The sequence below is a fragment of the Heterodontus francisci genome, chromosome 33 (genome assembly GCF_036365525.1).
Source record: "Heterodontus francisci isolate sHetFra1 chromosome 33, sHetFra1.hap1, whole genome shotgun sequence".
NCBI classification, from domain to species: Eukaryota; Metazoa; Chordata; class Chondrichthyes; order Heterodontiformes; family Heterodontidae; genus Heterodontus; species Heterodontus francisci.
The window spans coordinates 40,993,869-41,019,239 of record NC_090403.1 but is presented as its reverse complement, the minus strand read 5'-3'; the positions used below and the strand labels follow the sequence as shown (position 1 = coordinate 41,019,239).

The 25,371-nt window shown below is 41.0% G+C and overlaps 1 protein-coding gene across 1 annotated transcript in view; it reads right to left on the bottom strand.

Moving 5' to 3' along the window:
- Positions 1 to 2,409: 2,409 nt before the first annotated feature.
- LOC137347994 (MAGUK p55 subfamily member 3-like) overlaps positions 2,410 to 25,371 on the bottom strand; it is a 66,661-nt gene continuing 43,699 nt past the window's right edge. Inside the window, exons 15-23 of the mRNA XM_068013066.1 lie at positions 23,333 to 23,397; positions 20,873 to 20,893; positions 18,178 to 18,219; positions 11,534 to 11,695; positions 11,108 to 11,188; positions 8,477 to 8,570; positions 7,291 to 7,399; positions 5,103 to 5,231; positions 2,410 to 2,589 (exon numbers count right to left, since the gene is read on the bottom strand). Of these exons, the coding sequence (XP_067869167.1) occupies positions 2,410 to 2,589; positions 5,103 to 5,231; positions 7,291 to 7,399; positions 8,477 to 8,570; positions 11,108 to 11,188; positions 11,534 to 11,695; positions 18,178 to 18,219; positions 20,873 to 20,893; positions 23,333 to 23,397 (883 nt within the window). The remainder of the gene's footprint in view (positions 2,590 to 5,102; positions 5,232 to 7,290; positions 7,400 to 8,476; positions 8,571 to 11,107; positions 11,189 to 11,533; positions 11,696 to 18,177; positions 18,220 to 20,872; positions 20,894 to 23,332; positions 23,398 to 25,371) is intronic.

Here is a 25,371-nt window from a genome sequence, read left to right as displayed (position 1 = left end):
TGATTCTGGAGGTATGCTCTTGTGTGTAATTGAGCTTGTTCATCTGAATTGTTTTCACCGATGATCTGTGCCTCGAAGCTGTGTTGGGTAAGTAGCAACTAAACCAGAAACCCGGCCAACCAGGACTCAACTGCAATAAAGCTCATTTGGATTCTCTTAAGAGAATTAACCACCACTTAATGGGCCAAGTCATAGCTAAGGATGTTAACCCAACTTAATGGAAGGGCAAGTGCATGAATTTAAAAAGCTAAGAGCAGTTCATTGGTTGTGCTTGATTTATGATATGTTCATTTCAGGATTTTAAAAGACTGAATTTGTAGATCTAGAAGCATTGAAACAGAAGTATTTACTGTTAGGCATGTGTCAGAAACAAAGACTAAACTACAACTGAAAATGATATGCTTTTCTATGTGTGTAGTTTGTGGTGAAAATATATCACATTAATTTCTTGGGTAGTTCTAGCCTTTTTGTACTTATAATAACATATCCAAATAACTAAAGTCTGACGTGATTTTTCACAGGGAAGATGAAATATGTAGCTGAGCAGTGCAATAACAGTTTTGAGCAATTTATTGCTTAATTGCCTATGGATGAAGTAATGTTCATTTGATTAAAATGCTGGTGACCACAGACTAGTTGATTGTTTAAAAGCCAGGTGGTGGTTGGTTGGAGACAGAGAGGAGTGCTTAATTTCTCAGGGATTTGGCAGTCTTGGGCACAACACTAACACTGCACCAGTTAATATAAAAATCAGAGTCAAACCCACATTGGACAGTTACTATGTAAATGTTTAGTTGAATTAACTCCAATTCAATGGGTGTGTAAATTCCTACCAGGTTGTTTTAATTTCTCCCAGAGAAAACTGCTGCACCTTTCCATACAGGTTCATTAATGAGTTCCTTATTGAGTAACAGAAGATTTTTCAAAAATAAAATTGACAGATTTGCATTTGATTTTTTCCCAATCTGATTTGAAAACTGCAGTCTCAGCCGATTCCCTGGTCTTCCACCAGTTTTGACATTCATTCCTCATCTCTTTTGTTGTTTCCATTAAAGTTCAGAAGAAAACTGGCTTCTATTTGATGAAAGGTTCTTAAAAGGAAACATCGTTTAATAATTAATTTATGATGAAATACTGGTCACAATGAATGCTTTTAGCAATGTCTTCCCTCGATGACATAGTTCTTCATTGATCGTGCTCATTGAAAGTTTTCCTTTTCACAGAAAGAATTTTACGATGTAATGACTTCTAGCAAGATTTTTGCTGAAAAATATTGCAGTTTGAATTTTTGTCAGAACCTTAAGTCTCATGGAATTAGAGCTGGTTGTCTGGTTTCTAGTTATGAAAGTAACTAGCAAATACAGGCAATTCTTTCAGAAACATTGAACATCTTCAACTCATGAGTCAAGGTGCAATGATCGAAGATGATTTTTCATGAGTGAAGATGCTTATATTCAGCTGTAGGGAGGCATTCTGCTTATTCCATAATCGCTCTTCATGAAGGGAAATAGCACATGTAAGATATAATGAAATATTCCATATAATGGAATTGTGTCGTGGCAAACAAGGACTTAGTTTAAAGAAAAAGGTCCACTGAATTTTAAAAATATTTAATCTTCTAAAAATTACTTGGTTGTCACAAACATTCTTCTTTACAAAAGCTAATTGCCAACATGCATAATGACTGTTTGATAAATTGCACCTGTGCATGCTTCACTTAATTTAATGTTTTACATACTTCCTCTTTGTAGGTATACACAAGCTGGTTTTATGAATGGGCGCCTTAGCTGCTGGGAGTGCAATTTCATAAAATTTGCTCTCTGGTCTTCGACTAACTGCAGTTTTCCTTTCTTCAATTCTATGGTAACTTAAGTATATTATAAAGGTAAGGAGTATTTTCTTCGAGTGTAATTCTTTCCTTTTACAAACGTCGATCACTTCATCATTTACTTACTTGATAGGACCCAGTTGGAGGACGATTTCCTCTGGATAAGATCAAAAACACCTTTTTGAAGAATATGTTTTGCTAGCCCAAGCCCACAGAGGGAATATTCCTCCCCACTCCCACCAGGCCCCAAATGTTAATACTGAACTTGATTTTTTTAATGTAATCCTGATCAGTCCAGCATTATTAACAGAAATATTATTTTTCCAAATAAAATAATTTGTATTCATAGATTCAATTGTTTGTATCGAGTCCTTAATAGCATATACCCCAACAAGCAATCAAAAGAGTGCAGAAATTCAATTCTACACTTGATTGGAGTGCACTGTAGTCATACATTTGCTTTTCACGTGCATAAGCTATCACCAACTTCAGCGATGAAATTTATGTCAAGCCACCTATTTGTATTTGTTCGAAGATTAGAAGGTGGCACTATATTATGTTGTTAACATGGATTGGTAGAGCTACGGACGGACCCAACTAGCCGGTACCCAAAATGTGTCCCTTTCTATGCTATCCAGAATTATTTTCAATTCACTGCATGCAGTCTGGAGGTCGCCTTTCACCAGGACTTTATCGATGAGATGACCATATTGCTCTTCAATATAAGCTGCTGACTGAATCATTTCCTGATATTTCTCTTCCTGCAATTGGAGAACAGAATTTTTACTGTAAGACCAATACAGTTCTGAATACAAACAGAGATTGAATAAAAAGGATAGGAAATCTCTTTGGAAATGGAAATCCTTTCACGAGTACGAATGACTCAAAACACATAGATTCCACAGACAATTATTATAGACCACGTTTTACTGTAGAAATAATAGACTAACAGCAATCACCCTTATTTATTTAGAAATTAGACAGCAACTTCTGGTGACCACACATGTGCAGTTAAATATGGAAATCTGGAAATTGCTGTCCGAGATGCAACGTTCTTCCAAAGGCTCCCCGAAAATGGCATCTTAGCATCTGGCACCCTATTAAAATACATTGATCGGGGTGAATATCATAGATACAGCCTAAGCTTGCCAGAAAATGTTAGGGTTTATCTATTCCAGTGTAAGTATCCTTTTAACATTTCATCATAATTAGAACTGTTTTTGTTTTGCAGGATGCTTTACAGACAGGTGTATGCAGAGCTTATACCTTACAAGTCATGCGAGAGGATGGTAGCTCAGTTGTGGTGACTTCTACTATTGCAGGTGAACCTCCTGACCGCACTGCTCCAGTCAAGGGCAAGGCCTCCCAGATAGACTTAGAGACTTGCAAGGAGCTATATTCCTTTATTAAGACAGTGATATAATGTGTAGTTACTACCATACAAGAGTAGTGATGGAGAGATTTGATTTTTAATATTAATTAAAATTAACTCTTACAAGTTTGGAGTCCCATTCCTTCAGATTTTAATTGCTGGAGATTTAAAAAAATAAAATTTGAAGACTTTCTTTTCATTCTGTCTTTTTAAATCTCTTTCTCTTAATCCAATCTTTCTTTCCCCCCCTCACTTTATTTTGCTTTCTGTACCTGATTTGACCTTGAATTCAATATTCCAATTTGCACTTGGTTCAGATTCTGCGCTTCTTATTAACGATTCTTCAGTCTGTTTGGATAAGATACACAGCTGATTGCCCTGATCACACAGGTCCTAGATCTCCTGGAGATCTTTTTGGCTCCCTAATTTACAGTAGGTTCCAGTGAAAAATCTCACAGAATTTCTATGGGCAAGTGCAAACTTAGCAAATGGCTGGCGGTATACGTTTGCCACTGAGAGCAACATCCAGCCCATAATATTTTTTGATGTGAATATAAAAGGTGTAAGTTACCCTCAGTGGCCTCTTTATCATTTGATTGTCTTTTTAGTTCAGTGTTGGAATGTATTGTGTGATTCAGATCTTTAAATATGGAGCTTCAAAGTCAGGGAGACTTCCCCACCCCACCTTCTCAATTTTCTGCCCTTCTCTCCTGAAGATTATGACTCTTCTATTGAAGTCAATAGAAAGGAAAGACAGGCGGCGTGCATAATGGACAAGTGATCTGCTACTGCCCGTGTTACACTCCTGCATGGCTCAGTGCTCCCTGAGGTAGTGGCTTCATCCATTAGGCTATTGGGGGATCTTTCAGGAATAGTTAACAAATGAAACTGCTACAATTAAATAATGTTTCAGAAATCTTGCCACCTTAAATCAGTTCCCTCATACTGCTCAGAAACTCCTCCACATCAGTTCCCATGGTGAAATTAGCAACACTATTACTTGGCTCCATTGTTATTGCCACTAAAGATAGTAAATTATTGTAAGTGATGAAAAATAATGCTTTTTATATGGGTTTGAAATCTACTGCAGATCATATACATTGAAATGACCCTTACATGAACTGAAAGCAAAATACTGCGGATGCTGGAAATCTGAAATAAAAACAAGAAATGCTGGAACCACTCAGCAGGTCTGGCAGCATCTGTGAAAAGAGAAGCAGAGTTAACGTTTCGGGTCAGTGACCCTTCTTCGGAACTGACGAATATTAGAAAAGTCACAGGTTATAAGCAAGTGAGATGGGGGTGGGGCGAGATAACAAAGGAGGTGTAGATTGGACCAGGCCACATAGCTGACCAAAAGGTCATGGAGCAAAGGTGTGTTGAAAGACAATCTGTACTAATGCTTTGTCTTTCAACACACCATTAACATATTGTTTGCCTTTGCTCCATGACCTTTTGGTCAGCTATGTGGCCTGGTCCGATCTACACCTCCTTTGTTATCTCTTGCCCCACCCCCACCTCACTTGCTTATAACCTGTGACTTTTCTAATATTTGTCAGTTCCGAAGAAGGGTCATTGACCCGAAATGTTAACTCTGCTTCTCTTTTCACAGATGCTGCCAGACCTGCTGAGTGGTTCCAGCATTTCTTGTTTTTATTTACTTACATGAACTGCATGCTTTTAAAGTGATTTACAAACATTGCTAGTGTACAGCCTGTAGCAAACATGCATTCTGCAATTACAGTAAAATGCTACATACTTGACTTTGAAGGAACTAAAGTAAGGAATAATTTTCTTGCTTCTTTCCTTTTCCATTCTCTTCTCTGTCTGGGCTTGTGAAAGTCAAAGTGAAATTCTTAACAAAAATATTTATAAATGCAGCTTTGAATTGATTGGACTTACTTCTAATTCTCTAACAATGTTATTTCCTGACGTTTCAGCCGTTGATGTGTTTGTCTTTGGTTCTTGAAGAAATGGCTTGACAAATATCACATATGGTTTAAATTCTGCTGTCCTGAGGTGTTTGATTGTCTGTAAATTCAGCAAAAGAGAAACTTGCTTATATTCAAATGAGAACTATAGAAAAGATATAACTGTAGAATTGATACTATATCCAATATGAGACATCAGTCTACCCCAGTATATTTAAAAAAGACTTGCCCTTATCTATCACTTCTCTCTGAAAGACCTCAACATTCTTAACAATGAATAACTCAGTTATGTAGCATCAAATACTGCAGCCATTTCCGCACAGTACAATCCCACAAATAACAATGAGATATACAGCAGGGGAATGGGACTGACTGGATTGCTCTACAGAGAGCTGGTATGGACTTGATGGGCCAAACGGCCTCCTTCTGTGCCATAATGACTCTGTAACACTGTAATCTGTTTTTATTGACATTGTTTGGGGATAATGTTGGCCAACAAACCAGGAGAATTCCCTGCTCTCTGCTCTGTCCAGGAGTTTGTCTTAAACCCACCCCATCAGAGGCTAGAGTATTACCAACTGAGCCAAGCTGACATTTATAAATGCCTGGTTATGACAGAGAGGAACAGATTACTAAAACACTTATATGCTTATTTGAGTCTGTCCATTCACTAAGAAAATCTTTTTAAATAGAATTGATCAAATGGAATCTCTATCACATTAGATTTAACTTTCTGTGTAATTTAAATGGTCAAATCACATTGGACACTTGAGATCTAAGGGTACATTTTTTCAAGAATGTAAGTGATGCAGATGCCCATCCATCACGTTTTGCCCCAGGACAGATGCCAACTCATCACACATGAGATTCTTGAGCCATTTACTAAGGATGAATAGCTGAGGTGGTTTCCTGTTGCCTTCCTCCTGGTGTTTATTTTCAGAATGACTTCTCTTAGGGAGGCTGCAACCCAGGGGAAAGAGCCACACCTGTCCTTTATGATGAGGGTTGGGGGAGTTGTAGCATCTCCTCTCATCTAATGCAACTACCTCTGTTGGACATCAACTCAGTGCTTAGAGACCATGGGAAGCATTTTCCCACAGGCTTAAGGACCCTGACATCGGGACCAATTGGGGGTCCTGAGCCTGTACTTGCCGGGAACCCTACCAGCTGAGCTATTTCTCCGGGGGTGGCCTTTCCTTCCTGTGGCCCCGTCAATGGGGCTTGGAGCCTCTGGCTCGGACGGTCCTCTAGCCTGCTGCAGAGTGGCCTTCGCATGTGGCAGGGCTGCTGCTTTGCTACCAGCAAAATGCCAGTGAGCCTGGAAAATCACCCCTAATTGTGGCCATAATTATTTAAATTGACTGCCTGCATCCATGGAGCAGGCAGCCGATCTTCATCCTGGTCCACCCCTGGGAAACTTCCCTGGCGGCAGGAATGTGTTGGGGAGCCATCGTGATGTAGCTTGCCCCTATTTTCCTGGAAACCCTCCGCCTACCTCCAAACTCATCTCCACAGGGCTGGGAAAATTCAGCCCCATGTTCTAGTCTTTAGTGGCCAGAGTTTTCTTTTTATTCGTTCCATATGATGTGGGCATCCCTGGCAAGGCCAGCATTTATTGCCCATCACTAATTGCCCTTGAGAAGATGGTGGTGAGTCGCCTTCTTGAACTGCTGCAGGCCATCTGGTATGGGCACCCCCACAGTGCTGTTAGGGAGGGATTTCCAGGATTTTGATCCAGCAACAATGAAGGAACGGTGATACATTTCCAAGTCAGGATGGTGTGTGGCTTGGGGGTGGTGGGTGTGAGGTAGGTGGAGCTTGCAGATGGTGGGATGGTGGAGTGGGTCTCAAACCTTTCACCTTCAAATGCAGAGATGGAAATGCTACCACTAAGCCAGAGCCTCACTCCTATGTAGATGCACAGCCTGAATACTGGTGTCTGTGTCTCTGATCCTCCTGCAGTGACAATGAAGTGAATTTGTAATATCAAGATTGTAGAGGTGGCTCTACAATATAAGTAAGATCTAAGTTACGATGAATGTGCCTTCAAGTTTTATTGGATGGACATATTTTCACATTCCACATAGTACTGTGAAATATTCTGCCTCACTCTAATTGCTTTGATTGTAATGGAAAGCAACAGTTACCAAAGCACTTACTTGAGGATTTGCATCCAATAAGCAAATCTTCTTTTTCAATATAATTGTTCGAATGGAATCTACATTTATTCCATACAAATTGTCTTTGTATTCACCATGCTCAACAAATCTAAAATAAAGAACAAAGAGCAACAATGACTTTAAAAGTAATTAATTGGTTTTGACATGCTTTGAGATGTTCTACGCATATGACAAGGTGCTTTATAAATACAAGGTTTTGTCCACTTGACTAAAGGACACAATGCTGTTGATGGCATCAGTTATTTAACAATTACTACAGGCCCATGCTGCTCTTAGAGGTGAAGAAGATCGTTCTTACATGGGCTGTAAAGCTAAGTTTAACTTAAAAGCACTGAATCAAAAGCAGTCCTGGCTTCAACAATATTACGGAAAAGCAAATGAGCCAGTGCTTTTTGCCTCCAGAAGCTTTATGATTGAAGTGGTTGCTTTCTCCAGTAACAATCAGCAGATTGTACTTTCAGAGACAGAGGTTGCCATGTTGTCTAGCCGCCAGCAGGCAGAGTGGCTCAGTCTTTCTGAATTGCAGGAGCCTTCCTCGTTCGGTGGGCAAGTTTGGTTTTTATGTTGTTACGATGCTATAGAATCAGCCAGAAATGAAACAGAGTGGGCTGTGCAGCATTAGAACCCTCCGCTTCTTAAATGCAGCATAAATGATTGCAACACATCTGCCCAAGTGGATGCAACATAAGAAACTAAGACCACATTTTAACCCATTGAAAAATACTCCTGAATGACAATGAGAGGAGCTGTAACCAGCTTAGGTCAGAAAGTTTAGAAGAGGGAGGAAGTCAAGAGACAAAATAAACACAATGTAGTATGTTTGTTTAAAAAAACTAACACATTTTGATATCAATATGTTTGCCTTAAGCTGACTCTTTAGGAACCTAAGAATTGCTGGATGAAAAAAAGACCACAGTCCATCTAGTTTACCTTTGACTGTCCTGGTAGTCACATGATCCAATGGAGTTGTTGACTAATAGAAACAATAAAGTATTCATTATCATAGCAGTGTCCCAGGTAGATTGGTTAACATGAAATCCCATTTAAGATTAACTATTTTTAATCCCCTCTGCCAAAAATAAATTGATATGAAGGACTTCATTATATAATGGAAGTTGGCCTTCCTGATGCTTAAAGGCTAATTACTTTACTAAGGCGAGCCTACCTGTTCCTCTGAATATCTGCCTCAAATGACAGTTTACTGACAAAATGATACTCCAGTCCTTGCCTCTCGTGGACTTTCTTTTGCCGTGTTGTTGCTGCATTTAAGTAAAATATGCAGTTAGAAATACAATAATTTTTGAATATAGAACACAGGGTCGCTTCTTTATTTGCCCATGGTGTTAATGCCTGTCTTTGAGCTAATGCGATTATGGGTAGTTCAGATAGTTGAACATCACACTCAGAGCCAGGAGGTTTTGGGTTTAAATCCCAGCAGGATTCACTCATCCTTATAAGTTTTTGAGATGGATAAAGTGAATATTAGGATGTGGAAAGCAAACAAGAAACTGCCCGCTATGCTTGTCACGTTGTCACAATATCTGTCTACAAACACTCTGGAGGTCAACATTGGACCTTATCTCTCCAGGTAACCTCTCTTGAAAATTAGCCCCAGCATTTACGCTACAGTTTAGGTCCGAACTTGTTTTCTTCCTGCTATTGATTAGAATAAATTGTTTACTTAAAGGTCTTCCTGTACTGACAGGACGACAAGTGATATGTCATGTGCCAGAACTTTTTGATCAGCTTTCCACAGAATGATTTGAAAAGGAAAAGTTAATTTTCATTTTTTTATGCAAAGTGTATTCTAAAAATCTTTTTAAAAAACACTTAAAAAAGGTTGTTACTATGCTCAATGGAAGCTGCTATTCCCACAGACCAAGCAATTAGAGATTCATTAGCTTGTTGAGGTAATCAAAAACGCCTACTGTGGTGCTATCTTCATAAGCAGCACTGATTGCAGTGGGAACACTATGACAGAAATGTACCTTAATGGGCCTTCCGAATGCACCCAGATGAATCTTTTTGTACCAAAGGTGAGCGCACACAGTAAAGCCTGGCTACCCGACCCGAATGTGACTAGACCCGACTACATTTGTCAGGTTCGGGTGGGGTAGGGTCGAAATTCCAAGTCCCATTCGGGTTCGGATCAGGTCGGGCTGGACACTGCTTCCGAGAGGTCACGGGATCAGGCTTACCCATGGTTCCGCACAACTCCAGCTGCAGGAATAGCCTGCTGTCGGAACTGATGAAGGAGCTTCGTGTTGGGTTGGGTTGGGCGCAAAACAAAATTTAAGGGCTCAGGCTCGGGTCGGGTTTGGGTCGGGTTTTAATTTTATACCTGAGCCAGGCTTAAAATGTGTTTGTAGTTTATGAGATTTACTCAGGTCAGAGCATCATATATTGCCACCTGCTGGATAGTTCCATTAAACACAGCTGTAGGCCAAGAAACCTAAAACTACAGGAAGGTGAGGAAAGGACCTATATCTAAAATGAAGGTTTGAATTAACCCAACAATACTCACCTCCATTTTATACTAGGGAAAAAAGGTCAAGAAATGTAAATCTGTTTTTATACTGAAGTGCTGAGAACTTTAAAGACAGTTTCAGCGCTCTATGGGTAGAAAGAGTTCACTGTTCGCAAGTTGCTCTCCTGATATCTTGTACAGACTAGCTCATCCTAAAGAAAAATGTTGAGACTTACTGATATTAAAAACAGTTGTACATATACTGTATGGAATACTAATTGACTGAGAACCTGTTACTGGCTGCAATAAGGGGCTGGATGTTTGGCCCCCAATGGGGCCAGGATCAGAGACAGATGGAGCTGAAAATTAGCTCTGCCAGCTCGTGTGCCAGTTCCCTGGTTCCATCCCACCACCAGGACATTTTTGTGGAGGCAGGATCAGGACTGACAGGGCTACTTGCCAGCACATGATGGGTAGCTGATTAGGCTCGTTAAGCGCCTAATTAAGTCCAATTAAAGGAGGCCAACTGGAATTTTTCAGCCGGTCTCCTGTTTCCAGTACCGACGGGGGCCAGTTTAGGTGCCTGGAGGTGGGCACCTGGCAGCATGATCGAAGGGCAGCCCTCCAGGCAGGCATAGAGGCCCTCTCTGCCTCCCTGGGTGTGAGAGCAGGCACAGGCTGTCCTGTAGAGGAATTTCTCCCATCTCCCCCCCACCCCCATCCACTCGTCCAGTGGTGATGGCCTGGCAGCTGAATCTGTTTTTGAATTAAAGATGTAAAAAAAGTCATCAACAGAGTGCCTCCATCTTGAAGTGCCCTCTCTGTTACATACCTTCCATTACAGCCTGTTGCTGCTGTCAAGCTGGAAGGCCTCTGACTGGCCTTCTGACCTCAAGAACCCGCCACCGCCATTAGTTGGATGGAGAACATGTCTCCATGCCAATTGAGGGGGGGGGCATCCATGTGAAAATCCCTCGGGAAGGGGGCATGGGGGGGATGCGGTTCGGGACCCGGCAACAGTCCCAATGTCTGTTTGCCATCCCGGAGGGAAAATCCAGCCTGTAATCTCAAGATCCTGCTGATGGTATAAATCTGCAGAGGTTCGCTTGGGATCTGTGATGTCAATGAAACCTTCTAATTGTACATGTATTTGTAAATGTATCTAAATGTAATGTATTTTCAATCTAACTGTTGTTCCACAGAAAATTTGCATTATATTGAAATATTGTAGTGATGACTTGCTGTCCTGAGAATTTTTCCTAATGCTCATGGGAATAATTTTGCAAATTATTTTTGAAATATTGTAAATGAACAAACTCTTACACTTACAAGGAATAGCCACATTGTAGCGGTTTGGATTGTCCGCTATTATTCTTTGTCTCATCTCATTAACCTTTGCTCCGATAGAACCTGAAAATATGCACAAAAGGCAGGAGGTAAAATATAATGGTTCTAATTAGGTCTGATCTCCATATTACTGTGTACTGCTAATATAGCTTTAGATTTTGATTACATAGGAACATAGGAGCAGGAGTAGGCCATTCAGCCATTTCAGCATTCAAGAGGTCTGTTTTTTAACCAGTTTAACCCATTAAGAAGTCTTATGCTAGCACAGCACTGGGCAGTAGTATGAGCTTGGTGTTATTTCCTCCTTGTAGCACTTTCCATCTCTGCCATCCCCATAATTGTATGGAATTATATAAGTCTGAAAGTGTTCATATGATCATGCCATATTTATTGAACGATGGAACTTACCAACGAGGACCACCATTCTGTGCGCATCATTAGGGCGACGGTGGTAGGCAACCACATCCTCGTAGGTTAGGTACTCTATGTCGTTCTGCTCAGTCTGTTTCTCTTCATTTTGGTTTGCTTGTCGGTCTTTCCTACTTAGCCGAAAACTTCTCCGTAAACCAGCTGAAATGCAACATCAAGGAAAACTTAGAAAGGAGCAACAGCTCAATGGAGCTCAGTATGTCAAACTTTGGCACCACATGTAAATACATGTGCAATATACCACTGTATAAAGTGCTATGTGAACACATTGTAAACTGACATGCAGGTTTTCTATTAAAGTAAGTAAATGTTCTGAGTCCATTGGACAGATCAGAGAGATCCATACAGCTGACAGAGTCCATTCAGCTCATGTCACCAATCTTTCCACAGAATCCTGTGTTCTTCCCATATTGTTCCCATCCTTGTTTTCAAATCTCTCCATGGCCTTGCCCTTCCCTATCTCTGTAATCTTCTCTAGCCCCACAACCCTCTGAGCGATCTGTGCTCCTCTAATTCTGAACTCTTGAGCATCCCCAATTTTAATTGCTCCACCAATGGTGCCTTCACCCGCCAAGGCTCTAAGCTCTGGAATTCCCTCTCTAAATTTCTCTGTCTCTCTATCACTCTTTCCTCAATTAAGGCGCTCCTTAAAACCTGACTTTTTGACCAAGCTTTTAGTCATCTGCCCTATTATCTCCTTTTATGACTGGTTGGCAAATTTTGCTTTATAACGCTTATCTAAAATGCTTTATTATCTCAAATCAGACGTAGAATTTATTCTCTACATTTTAAATAAACAGAGTGCATGAGCGTTTGCAGTTTAACATGATTTAAAGGTGCTATATAAAAAGCTATTGTTGTTAACTGCAACTTAGGTTATTTTTATATAAGTAATCCTCAACTTTCTCATGATTGACTATTATTTTGACAGTAGCTGATATAAGACTAAAGGGTCTGTAGTTACTTGAGTTGTTTTATCACCTTTATTGAAAAATATGGCACCACATTGGCTTGTTTTATAGCATGGCACCTCCCCTACGCTCATTGACTCCCTCATGATGCTTATCTGGGTCCATGCAAATATTATCAAGTTTGTTAAGTTTAGTTGTTGACCCTCCTACCTTTAATGGTATTCTAATTGCATCTTCTCTAGTGGATACTTCCAGAAAGTAATAATTTAGTCTGTTAGCTCTTTTTTGTTCATACTCAATTTCAACCCCATTTGTATCCTCAAGGATCTCAGGTTTTCTGTGATAACTTTCTTGCTGTTATATCATTGTTTTTGTCTTCTGCAGCTATACTTATTCATACTTCCTTTTTTTTTCTGTATGCTTTTTCTTGACATATTTTTGATAGTGCAGTATTCTTCCCAGTGGTTTTCCTCACCCTTTTCCATACAGGCTTTATAGAGATTATTTTCTTTGTTTATTTGTCTTGCTATTATCATATTAAACTCTTTAAGATCATAGTTCTTTAATCTGTGCTCACTCGTCCTTGATATGTACTTATCCCCCATGCTGAGTATAATGTCCATAACTTTGTCCTCAATTCAGTTTTTCTTCAGAGCTCTTCCTTCATTCCCCTTGTTTATTTCTTTAGCTCTTCCCTCATTGCCTTCAAGTTTAAATTTGCGTTTCTGAATATTGATTTGAGGTTTTGCTTTATCTCAGATCATGTTAAATTTATATTGTGGTATGTTTGCTGTTGCTTAGAGTGCTGCTACATCTATTCCTAGTCTGAGTGCTGGTAGATGGTCAAAGGCTGTCTTATTTTCCAGAGGTGGAAAACCACTTACCACCCACTTACCACCCATTCCAGGCAGGAAGTGGACTTGCGACATGTTAATACAGCCTGGCAGTTAACATTACCATGGCCTCATACTGGCAATGGCGGCTGGAAAACTAACTGAAACCTGTTGAAAACCTGTTTGCAGTTACAATCCCCAGCTGCCTCCATTAACTTATTTGGAACATCATCCAAGTAGTAACAATTTTTGCTTGAGGAAGCACTTCTTGATACCCTGGACTTGCTTTTTACTAGCTTGTTGCCTATGTCCCCTTTTCCTACTGAAATAGTATTTCAGATTAACTATTCTATTCCACTTAGCATTATATATATATATATATATATCTGTATAGTCCCTTTCTCATTTACTTCCTCTCAAGGTACAAACTTTCCTCATAATTCAGTCCTTTGATGCAAGAGTTTAGATCGTGGCCGCACTCTACACTTCATCCAAGATTTAGATGTTTCCCTTATGTATGGGTGACCCGAACTGAATGCTATGCCGAAGGTGACCCAAACTAATGCTGTGCCTAAGGTGACCCAAACTGAATGCTGTACCCAAGGTGACCCGAACTGAATGTTGTGCCTAAGGTGACCTGAACTGAATGCTGTACCCAAGGCATGCCCTGGTCAGGACTTCAGCATGGTGGCCACAAATGTATCATCTACTGATTTGGCAAAGTCGCTCAGTATTCTTTTTATTTCGTTGGTTGCTGCTCTGCAAAGACTGAACATGGTCAATGTTCAATCTAAATAATTCCCAGATATTTCGCCAGTCTCCTTCCTGGACAGTTAAACTTCATCTATTGAGTACCTATCACCCCCAGTTTTTCTCTCAGTGTGTGATGCCTTGCAATTATATGCATTGAATTTTATTTGCATTGAATTCTATTTACATTAATGCTGCCCAGTTGTACATGTTGTCTAGAATCTCCATGGTTCCTTGGCTGCCCCCTCCCAAATTAGTATCATCCTTGAATTAGACTAATTTGCATGGTATTTCTGAATCCAGGTGCTTTAAGTAGATTAGAAACAGCAGAAGCCCAGGACTCCACTCATTACACTTCCTTAACTTTCTGAAAGTCCAGATACATCACATTCCCCAGCATACACATGAATCTGAAACATCACACATCACATGACATGGAAGGTGAGTTGGAAGAAGCACTGTGATGAAAATACTTACTGTGACAGTACATCACATGACAGGAAGTGACAGCAGCGAAAATGATTTATATTATGTAACGTGCAGATTCACTCAAATGGATGTATTATTGTCATCTGCACAAAATGGTTAAAATGTTTCTATTTTACAGTTCTTGAGATAGTGAGACAAATACATCTTGACAAAATGTAGAAGCCACCAAAGATTTCAAAGTTGGTGGTAAGGTGCAGTAGAAGCAGAATAATTTGCTTCAGTGAGATTTGAATAGTCGAGAGAAAACATTTGATTACAATCAATGCCATTAACAATATTTTTTCATAGTTGTCCTTTTTTCACACTTTTTGAAACCTGGAAAGTGTGGTCCTGTGAGACCAAAGGAGCAATGTGGTTGGGATGGACAGGACACTAAACTCTATTATAACAAACTATAACTGGTTAGTTGTAATAAATTGGATCAAAAATTCATAAGAACTGATATACAAAAAAGCAATATGATCTGGAAATGGATCTGAATGTGTCAGAAGTTGAGATTTACATTTAAGCCAAAATTTCCGATTAGCTAAGTACACATAAGAATGTTGTATGAGTTTGTTTAGCGGTTGGACTTAATGTTCACTGATGGGAAATTTTAAGACATATCTTGCACATTTTTTGTAGCTCAATTCTAGTACTTGATTTAACATTTGCTTTAATTTTGGATAACACTGAGTCAACAACCAAATGACAGCCATTTTTACTTGACCGTAATTAAAGAATGCTTTAAAACTGATGGATTTAAATCAACAGCAAAATAGTTACTGCTCGCTAACAATTTTCAGTTAGCATGTTAACCCTCAGTGTGCCATTAAAGGTGTGTGGGCCTTTTCCTAACAATCTGTAAGTTTCACTTTCCTGCATTGTTTTAAGAAAGCTTTAGAATGAAGACCACTGGAAAATTTATTTCAAAAAGAAAATATAAATGTTATCTCAAAGTAACCATGGGCTGGATTTTCAAAGGACTTTTGGGGTGAGCCTGAGTACAGGCACGACTTAAAGATTGCGTTCCCAGAAGGCGGCTCAGTGGGAAGCCAGGAACCTGCTTGCCTCCAATTAACTACCTGCTAAATTCCTTGAGGAGCTTGTTTATGGGCTTTGGAGGACCAGATGGGAATTTTCAAAGAGGAGAGCAGAAGGAGCAAACCATCCAGTGCACATACGTGATTAATTGTCGGGAGCAATGTGGTTAGACATTGTTTAATGTCAATAATTATTCAAAGAAATTGGAAAAAAGTGTGTTTGGAACATCGTGCTTCACCTGGGTTCCTGTTCACTGTTTAGCCATTTGTTTGCACCATAATGCTGTTGGCCCTCTGATTTGCTGCCTGTACCATTCTGCAAGGCAACGGCAAGCCCTGTCATAGCTCCTGTCTGTCTTTTAACACTGCAATCTGAAGCCGCTTCCTGCCTTCATGCAGGTCCCGGTACCACTGATTGTGTGTTACACTTCCTCCAGGCCCAATTAGATCATTTATTGCTGAAAAAGGCATGCTGTCGAAGCTTTTCATCTTGAATGCATCAGCAAAGACGCAAGAATGACATTTTAAAGGGAGCAACAATTTATACTGCATGAGAAAAGGGTGCTGATCAGTTGACAAGTCGATTTTGATTGGTCGAGACATTACTATGGAGAATGCACCAGGGAACTATTGTCCCTCACACTTCTGTTCAATTCAAAAACGGCGCAAAGCCTGGACATGTTCCTTTTGCCTGCAGAGGATAGGTCCCTGCATATGAATATATGTAGCTTCTAGCAGGCGTAAGTGAGCCACATTGCGAGCCCGACTGATGATCTTAAATTGGTTGTTAGTGTAATTCTTAGCACACTTGGGATTGTTCAGTAAGTGCTATCCAATTGCGCAATCACATCTAGCATTGTGGTTTGCATTTTGCAAGTACGACCTGGTTGAGTACGGTCAGTATTCTGCCTATTGCGAACAGCCAAAGGGACATGCTGTTTGATATGATCCACCAGTCCTTGGGACGTACAGCCTACGTACCTGGCATCGCACCAGCATCGCACTGGAATTCATATACATACCATATTATTGATTAGTGTGGTATTCAGAATGCCTGTTTGGCTTGACGACAGCATTCTGTTAGTGGAAAATACCAATTGTGGTGCTATTGTATAGTATAGCTGTGTGAAACATCTAGCTTCACCTGTTACTCAAATCTTTGAGATACCTTACTCTTGCAGGGTAATTTGAGGTAGACTGGGCACTTTTTAGGTCCAAAAGTGGCAGCAAGCCCTTTTGTGAGTATGTACGATACACAACGAGCAATGATCTGATCAGGGTAACCATTATTCCACAGGATAGCTTTGATGTGCCCTATTTCTGCATCAAGCTTGCACAGTGAGCAAATGACTCGGGCTCTATTTAGGAGACTGTTGATAAGGCCGATCTTATAGTGTGTGTTGCTCCCTTTGAAATTTGGCATTCTTGCATCTGTCTTGATGAGTGCAAGATGAAACGATTTGACAGCATGTCTCTTTTTTCAGCAATACTCAAGCTCTGTACTGCCTAGATCATTTATATTTGAAGATAGAATCAAGTCAGCCACGCGGACATGGTGTGAGATCGGGACCCAGAAATTAGCCGGGTGTCAGGATCTTGATCTCGGAATTAAAATCCAGCCTCATGTGTTTGGAGTCAGTTTCTCAGGAGGATGAAACCCAAACAACCGCAATCTCTGCGTTTGATTTTTTAAAAGTTCAACAATATAGATTCATTAGACAGCACTGCTCCAGGGACATGAATATTTAATTTTGAATCACTGTCAATTAAAAGCTTCTGGAAAAATTAACCTCAGGACTGAGCTCAGCAGTGATAGCCTACCCAGTGGCATGCAGCCACTCAAATCTAAGTTTTCCAATTGATGGGAATCAGTTAACATCAGCATTAAAATAACAAGTGGTCAGAAAATCTAGGCTTCACTCTCCAGGCTGGCACATGAAGAACAGCTGTTTGGGGAAGGCAGTGGAAAGCTACTGGCACCTGTGGAATTTTACCCCTGTGTGTCTTAAGAAATTGGATTAAAGGAGAAAATAAATGGGGGAGAAGAATACAAAAATGTTACCATAGTGTTGATATTAGATAATGCAGGCATTGGTTTATACAGAGGTACTATACTAGTGCCCATGTAACTGTTTACACACAGCACCGAACAAAAGATACAGATGAACTGAGAAACAAAACATACTTAATTTACAGAAATCTTTTTAAATAAGAGCAAAAATGACAATAAAGTACTATAATTCTAATGAGATTACATTTTTGAATGGGGTTTTATGGTAGGCCTGCCAAATGTCTAGGAAAGCAAATATAACCAGGACCACTGTTTTATGACATTTGAAGAAGTCAAATTCTGTTTTCATTACCTCAGAATCTGGAATGTTTCCTAGTTTTTAGGGTAATCACATTTAAAAATTCCATTCATTTGTAATTGGGCCATTGGCTTATATCATTATACCATTACTGAAGGACCATATTCCGCTTTTGTTAGTGGTTTGGAGATGTTTAACCGGTATTTTGGGATTAGATTTGATTGTTTTCTTATGAAAATCATATATCAGTGGTCTTGATATTAAATTTAAAAGATGCATGAGATGGTTTAGCAGAAACTAGACTCTCACCTACGTACAGCCCATTCAAATACCCATCACAATCACAGTCCTCTGAAGAGACAGGGAAGCAGTAAATAGAAGGAGAAGGAATGATCAAAGTCAGAAGGCAGAAAGGTTTGCTTGAGAAAACCCATCAATGCTTGACAACAGCAAATCAATAGCAATTACACAGCAATCATGTACAAGGGGTAAAAATAGGAACACATTGCAGGGTCAATAAGTCACAACTCATATTTCCTGGAGTTGTTCAGCCTTGAACTGAACAGTAAATCCTTGAGTAATTTCAATGTGTCTTGCTATGATTTTACATCTACAGTAATGATTAGGATGTATTAGTGGCTGACTCTGGTTAATCTTTTCATTATCTACTTTTTCACTAGATAGTTAGTAAGTTATCAAGTTAGTATGGGAAGATTAATCTTGTTTGGTTAATAATTCTCAATACAGTTACAGAATGAAGGTTCAGTTTTGAAAACAGTTCTGTGTGAGATTAATTTGTCACAATTCCAAGGTTTATGAAAATTCCCTTACTTAACCATAATTCTTTTCTGATATGGGCAGTAATCATATCTCTGAATTAATAAACACTGTTTTATGTTACCTTTTGTCTTTGAAAATACCAGCAAGACATGAGTGTTCCTTTATGCCACTTAGCTACTAACCAGAGCCTCTGTGAGTACTGGTGTGGTTGCTTTAGGTCCAGGGTTTTAGTTGGGAGGTGGATAAAAAGAGAGAAGAGCAAGACAGAAAAGCTGAGGCTGGAATTTTACTTTCGTCGGATGGGAGACGTCCACCGACTGAAAAGTCGGCGGTGATCCCGCCTCCGCCTGGCCTGGAGATCCAGACTGCATGTTACGGTCCCCCGGCCTTTAAGTGGTCTGAGGCGGGGCTTCCACCTCATTGAGACAGGAAGTCCCGCCTAATGGAGCTGCCGGCCAATCAATGGGCTGGCAGCTCATAGTCCCAGCAGTCACCACCGAGAGTGGTGGCCACTGCTGAGATTGCAACCCAGCATCAACAAGAAGAGGAAGGATGCCCTGAGAAAAGGTAAGTTTTTTTGGCCTCGCCGGGGGTGATCAGTCGGGCCCTGGTGAGGCAAGGGTGGTCGTTTGGGAGGACGGGGGCGTGTTGGGCTTTGGGGATGGTTGGGGCATTGGGGGCGGCCCTCCGTCAGGCACAGGGTGCCTGATCATGAGGCCCCCCCTCCCCAGGCCGTCAGAAAGCCGCCTGCTTTTGTCAGGCAGCTTTTCTCAGGCCCGGGCTGCCCCTTTACCAGTCAAGGGTAAAATCCCCATGGCGGTGGGCAGAGGGCGGATGCCCTTAACCAGCCATTAACTGGCCACATAAGAGCTTTGATTGGCTTGGGGCAGGCGGGCCGGTTTTCGCCGCATCCGCCCCGCGTAAAATGGTGGTGGAGGCGGGAGCGGGTCGGGATGGGCCCCCCGAGCCTCCCACTCCATTTTATGCTCCCCCCACCCCCTGCCACCAACCCGCTCTTTGGAGGGAGTGGGAGGGGGGTGGTGGGGGGAGCATAAAATTCCGGATTGAGAGACTGGGATGGAGAGAAGAGTGAGAAGGACCACATAGAAATGGAGTGGGTTGAGGGGAGCACATGCTGAGGGAGGAAGCAACTAAATAAAAGTCACTGTAAAAAGAAAAAACGAAAAAACAAAGGAAGGAGAAGAATACCAAAAAGAAGGAATGGGAAAGCAATGTAAATTCAAATGTTTCATATATAAAAATATGCTTTGTATACGCTGCGCATAGCTGATCTGTTGCTCTTTCCTATCTTTGAAGTTTGGATTAGAATATCTCAACAGTGTAATGGTTGCCATTCTTGGTGTACTGTCACTTGTGCATCAAAGCAAGCAAAACCAGGAAACTGCAGTCTGATTGCGATTTGAGAATGTTGACTGATTAGTGCCAAAAACAGAGCCAGCAGTATGATCTACAACAAAATAAAGGATCTCCAGCTGATTAAAGCAGCCTTCCGTTCCCCTTCTGCATGAATCAGTTCTCTATCCCCATTACAATGTAACGCCTGGAGGAGACTCCACGGTACTGATATTGATTCAAAAGTCCAGTGTCATTGACAATTTTTGGCTTGTAAATTAATGTCCTGTTTTACAAATGGCATAATGCCATTGCTTCTGAGAGAATAACATGATTAAATAATACCAAAGGCAGCTATTGTGATTCTTATAATAAATATTCTTCAGACAAGCTCAAAAATAAGAGCTAAATAGTAACTGTCTATCGAAAGGATTTTAAAACTGTTTAGATGAAGTTTTAAGAAGAATTTAGCTTTGACTTATCAGCAACAAACATTGTCTGCTTTCTCAGCAACATACATTTGTTGTGATACTTTACAATGATACATTTCCAGTTTGCACGTCAGATATTAAGCCTTTTTTTATATAACCAATGTCCATTTCATATTTTCATATGGAAGAATAGTGGAGCACTGTTTATATGGTATTCAATATTGAATGAAATTCTGTTTTACATTATGAATTTTAAATCTAAAATATTTACAGTCCATGCCTTAATGCATCTGTAATCTTTTTGAGCTACTTAGAAACAAATCTAAAATATTAAAATATAAAGATGTCTAAATATTAATAGTACTAAAGATATACAATTACTGTAGCTGGACATGCTCTGTATAAATTTGTATGCGATTTAGAAGACATAGAGTACCCACCTTTCTCACAACTTTGGTCATCTGAGGATAGCATTAATGGGGAAAAATGAAAATATTGAAGTATTTCAAATCTGCCAGTAAAAGTTGATCTGGCTTATTTGGTTAGCTAGGACATAAGTATCAAATCAATGCTTTTCAGAAATTTAAACTTAAACCAACTGGAACTTCCTTTGCCAACAAAATACTTCAGCTGTAACAGAATGAACCATCAATTAACTGCCTTAAGTAGGCGGAGGTCACTCAACCTCTGTAACAAGAGCTATTACTGAAATTTTGTGTGCCCACCCTTCATTGGATTCAGACTTTTGCTGATGAAAAGTGCATTGCCAAAATCTCATTGCATGTCAGCCTTACAGATGCTGACTGATCTGCTATGTATTTCTAACAATTTCTCCTGTAATTTCAGCATTTGCTGTTTTCCCTTTTTATTTCAATTGAAACTCTTTGATGGAGATGAGGAGAAACCCAGAGAGTTGTTGGGATCTGGAATGCTCTACCTGATAAGGTGGCAGAGCTGATTCCATAAATAATTTTAAAAGGGAAGGTGGACAGGTACTTGAGGATGAGGAATTTACACGGTTACAGACAAAATGTGGGGTTGTGGGACTAAGCACGACTGCTCTTTCAAAGAGCCAGCGCAGGCACAATGGGCTGACTAGCATCCTCCTGTGCTATAAGTTTCTATGATTCTATGTTTTGGTACTGCAGATGTAGGTCACACACATGAATTATCCATTCTTGATGGTTTGAGCCTAGACAATGAGTAACAGCAAGCATCACAACTGAATCCAATTCTATCCTTTCCTGCAGCCCACACACAAGCACATCAAGCAGAGGTCACTGGATAACACTCGGCAGTGGCAGGCTTGGTTGATTTTTTTAATTCCTAACTTGGGGGCACTGACACCAATTGTGGTGGCCCAGTTGCCACCCGGCTGAGATCAGCTAACTCAGTATGGACCAGGGATTAAACCTGCAATGTTCTTGGTCTACACAGCTCAGCAGCTCACTGTCTTAATTAGCTGAGGTACTATGGGTATAATTAATCATTAATTTTGCAAAATCGGTCCTATGTAATGATTTAGATTCCCCTTTTCTGAAATTTCTCTATTCTCTAGACAACAGCAGCAGCAGCTAATAACTCAATGATTGGAATTTTACGGCCCCGACACCGCCACCCACCCCCCCCCCCTTCGGTCCCCACTGCAATTTTACGTGGGGCGGCGGCGGCAAGAAATGATCCACCCACCCCAGGCCAATCAAGGCCCTGAAGTGGCCAATTAACTGCCACTTACGGGCTTCCACCAACCGCTGTGGGTATTTTACCCTTGGCAGCTGGATGGCAAAGGTCCTAAGAATGCACAACACTCCCCCCACCTACTCCCCCCCACCCCCCACCAACCACCACCAACTGACCCCCCTTGCCTCACTGCGGCCCAGCCGATTGTCCCCATCAAAGCCCCAAAATTCTGAGTTCTGGGGCTGTCCTTCCTCTTGCCTCCGATGACTGGGTGTAGTCCCAGCAGTGGCCACCGCTCCTAGTGGTGCTGCTGGGACTAAGAGCTGCCAGCCTGCTGACTGGCACGCAGCTCCATTAGGCATGACTTCCTGCCTCAAGGAGGTGGAAGTCCTGCTCAATGCCAATTAAGGGCCTGGGGAGTGAAAACTCCTGTCCTGGCTCCGTAGGCCCAGTGGAGGTGGTCTCACCTCCAACTTTCTGGCTGGTGAGCGGGGCTTCCCACCCAGCGTAAAATTTCAGCTAATATTACATATTGACAAAGGCTAGCACTGCCTCTTTGAAATAATGAATAACTGCTATGAATAAATGGAATTTATTTTTTTATTGGCTATTCCTCACAGGCGAGGATGATCATCTTCCAAGAGTCTGAAAATGGAATACATTTATCTAGAAACTAATGAGATTGGGTAGATACTAGAAAAGTGCCTTTGTACTAAATAATGGTTATTTAAACTTTCCATTCACACACTTAAAAACTATTTTAAAATAATGTTTGTTGTGTCTTGTATACCTTTCTAAAATGATAATGCTGACAACATTTGGATTATGCTCTTCTCACCTTAGTCATCCTTACAGGATGCAGGCAGCCACACATTGAGGTAAGCAAGCAGGAGAAGGTCTCAGGAGCAGCATCAGTGCTGCTTTGCTCTCTGATTCTTGCAGAAGCCAGACAGTAGCACTTAAATGGAACAACTTATTTCCATCCAGCACACCAGTTGAGACCCAGAGCTCACCCAAATGAGGCAGACGTGTTTGAATCACACACATTCTTGGGACTCAAACTCGACGACGTGGCGGCTACACCAACTGGAATTGATCCACAGGAACCTCAGCATTGCAGCCCTGTGCAAGATTTTTTTTGAACTGGACTAGACCTTGGATAGCTAAAGCATAGACAACAGAAAACAAAATGAAAGTAAGTTTATTTGCTGCCTCCTTACAAGATGACCTTTTACTGCTTTTCTCTTGTTCCAAATTAACGTTTTTTCGCCGGTAGGCAAGTCGTCTGTAAATAAGACAGAGAATATTAAAGAGAAAGTATTTCATCAACACCTTCAAACTATACCAATGAAACAGATATCTATGAGTACTGGGATTTGTCAGTGCTCACATACTTTAAATGTAGATTTACTGTTCAGAGATTGTGTAAAAAGTGCTCTTGTGGATACTCCAATGGCTTAGTTTGGAAATACATCATCCAATTAGGTATTGAGTCATATAACCCAGGACTGTATACCAGATCAATGTTGAATTGGCAAGTCTCAGCTGGGGCAATGAATAATACTATTGCTCCTGAATTCGGGAGGGGACAATTATCCTCATCTCCATAAAAAACCTACTGCATGTGCTTGGATGTAAGTAAGAACAAGATTGGCCTTTGTTGTCTCATAATTGAAAAACCTGCTGGCACTAACTCTCCAGACTGACATATGAACACTTGGCCAAGGTACCAGAGGTTAACTAACAACTCTGTACTCATACCCAACATAAGCCAGTATATGTTCATTTTCTGCAGTAACCTCTTGAATGATGATCCAACTTCTGCACTCTGGAGATACAATGATGTGGGCTGTCATTACATCACTGCAGGGGATTTTCTCACGCAGCATAAGCTGGATTTTGCTGTTGAAATAATGGTGTGGCTAACAGCACTCATTGCCTTTAAGATGTAAATTACTCAGCAACTTTCAGCAACTGCACAAACGCATTTAATTGCGTAAATCAGGAAGTTGCTGCCTGAGGTGGCTTGCTCCTCCAGAAGCTACACAATGTCGAGAGACTCATCATTCAAATACACTGAAAAACATGAAGTTGCTGTACTTATCTGATAGATAGGGCTGAATCTTCGCCATGGAGGCAGGAAAACAGGAGCCAGGTTTGTTTCCAGGTCAGAAAACTGCTTCCGGGAAGAAATTAATCGAAGTTAAGATTTTCACGTCGGTGAGCCCTTAATTGGCTTGGAGATGGATTTCCTATTCGATTAAGTGCAGTGGGCGGGCTCTCGAAGTTGGAGGGCCAATCAGAGGCCTTCCAGCTTCAGAGAAGTATCCGGCTGCAGTACAAGGTAGGTAACTGGGAGGACGCTTCATCAAAAAGGTGCCCTCTCAGCCACTCTTAAAAACATTAATTAAAAAAAACAGATAAAGCAGTCAGGCCACCACTGTGGGAGTGGGAGGTGGGTGTTGGGGAAGCCCCTCTACAGGGTGGCCTTTGGCTGTACCCCTAGCAAGGCAGGCAGGGAGGGCCTGTAGGCCTGCCTGGAGTGCTGGCATCCTGGCCTGCCGCTGGATGCCGACCTCCAGACAGTTGATCTGCCCCTCGTCACGTCAGGAAACTGGACCAGTTGGCCTCCTTAACTCACCTTTAACAGGGCTCTTAATGAGCCTGATTGCCTACCCATCTTGTGGGAGCGGATGGTCTTCCTGGGCCACGAACTCGTCTCTACCAAAATAGCCAGCACCGGCAACGATGACCTGCAACTGACACGCAAGCTGATGCCAGTATTTTCGGGGATCTTCCCCGCCTCCATTCCTGCATTCAGTGGAGGGTCCTAAAAATACACCCCATACATACTAAACACACCAGGAAAAATTGGGGCCTTCCATTCCAGTGTAAATACCCTTTTAACTGTATGCTTAAATCTTAACTACTGCCAAACAATCTCTCTGGCACAAAAATTATCAAGTGTGGAGTCTCATTTTTCCAAATTTTAATGATTATATCATTTAATTTGTTTAATTATTTGTCTTTCTGTCTCTTTTATTTCTCTCTTAATTCAATTTCTCTTTCCCTCGCTTTTATTTTGCTTGCTGTACCCGATTGAATTTAATCTAACTTACACTTCCTGTTTCAGACCCTGCACTGCTAACGATTCTTCAACCTGATTGGTTAAGGAGATACACAGGCCAGCAATTCCCTGGAGAGGGTCTTGTGATGTTTCAACAGTTGGCTGAGAGTGACCTCTAGTGCAAAAGCCCAT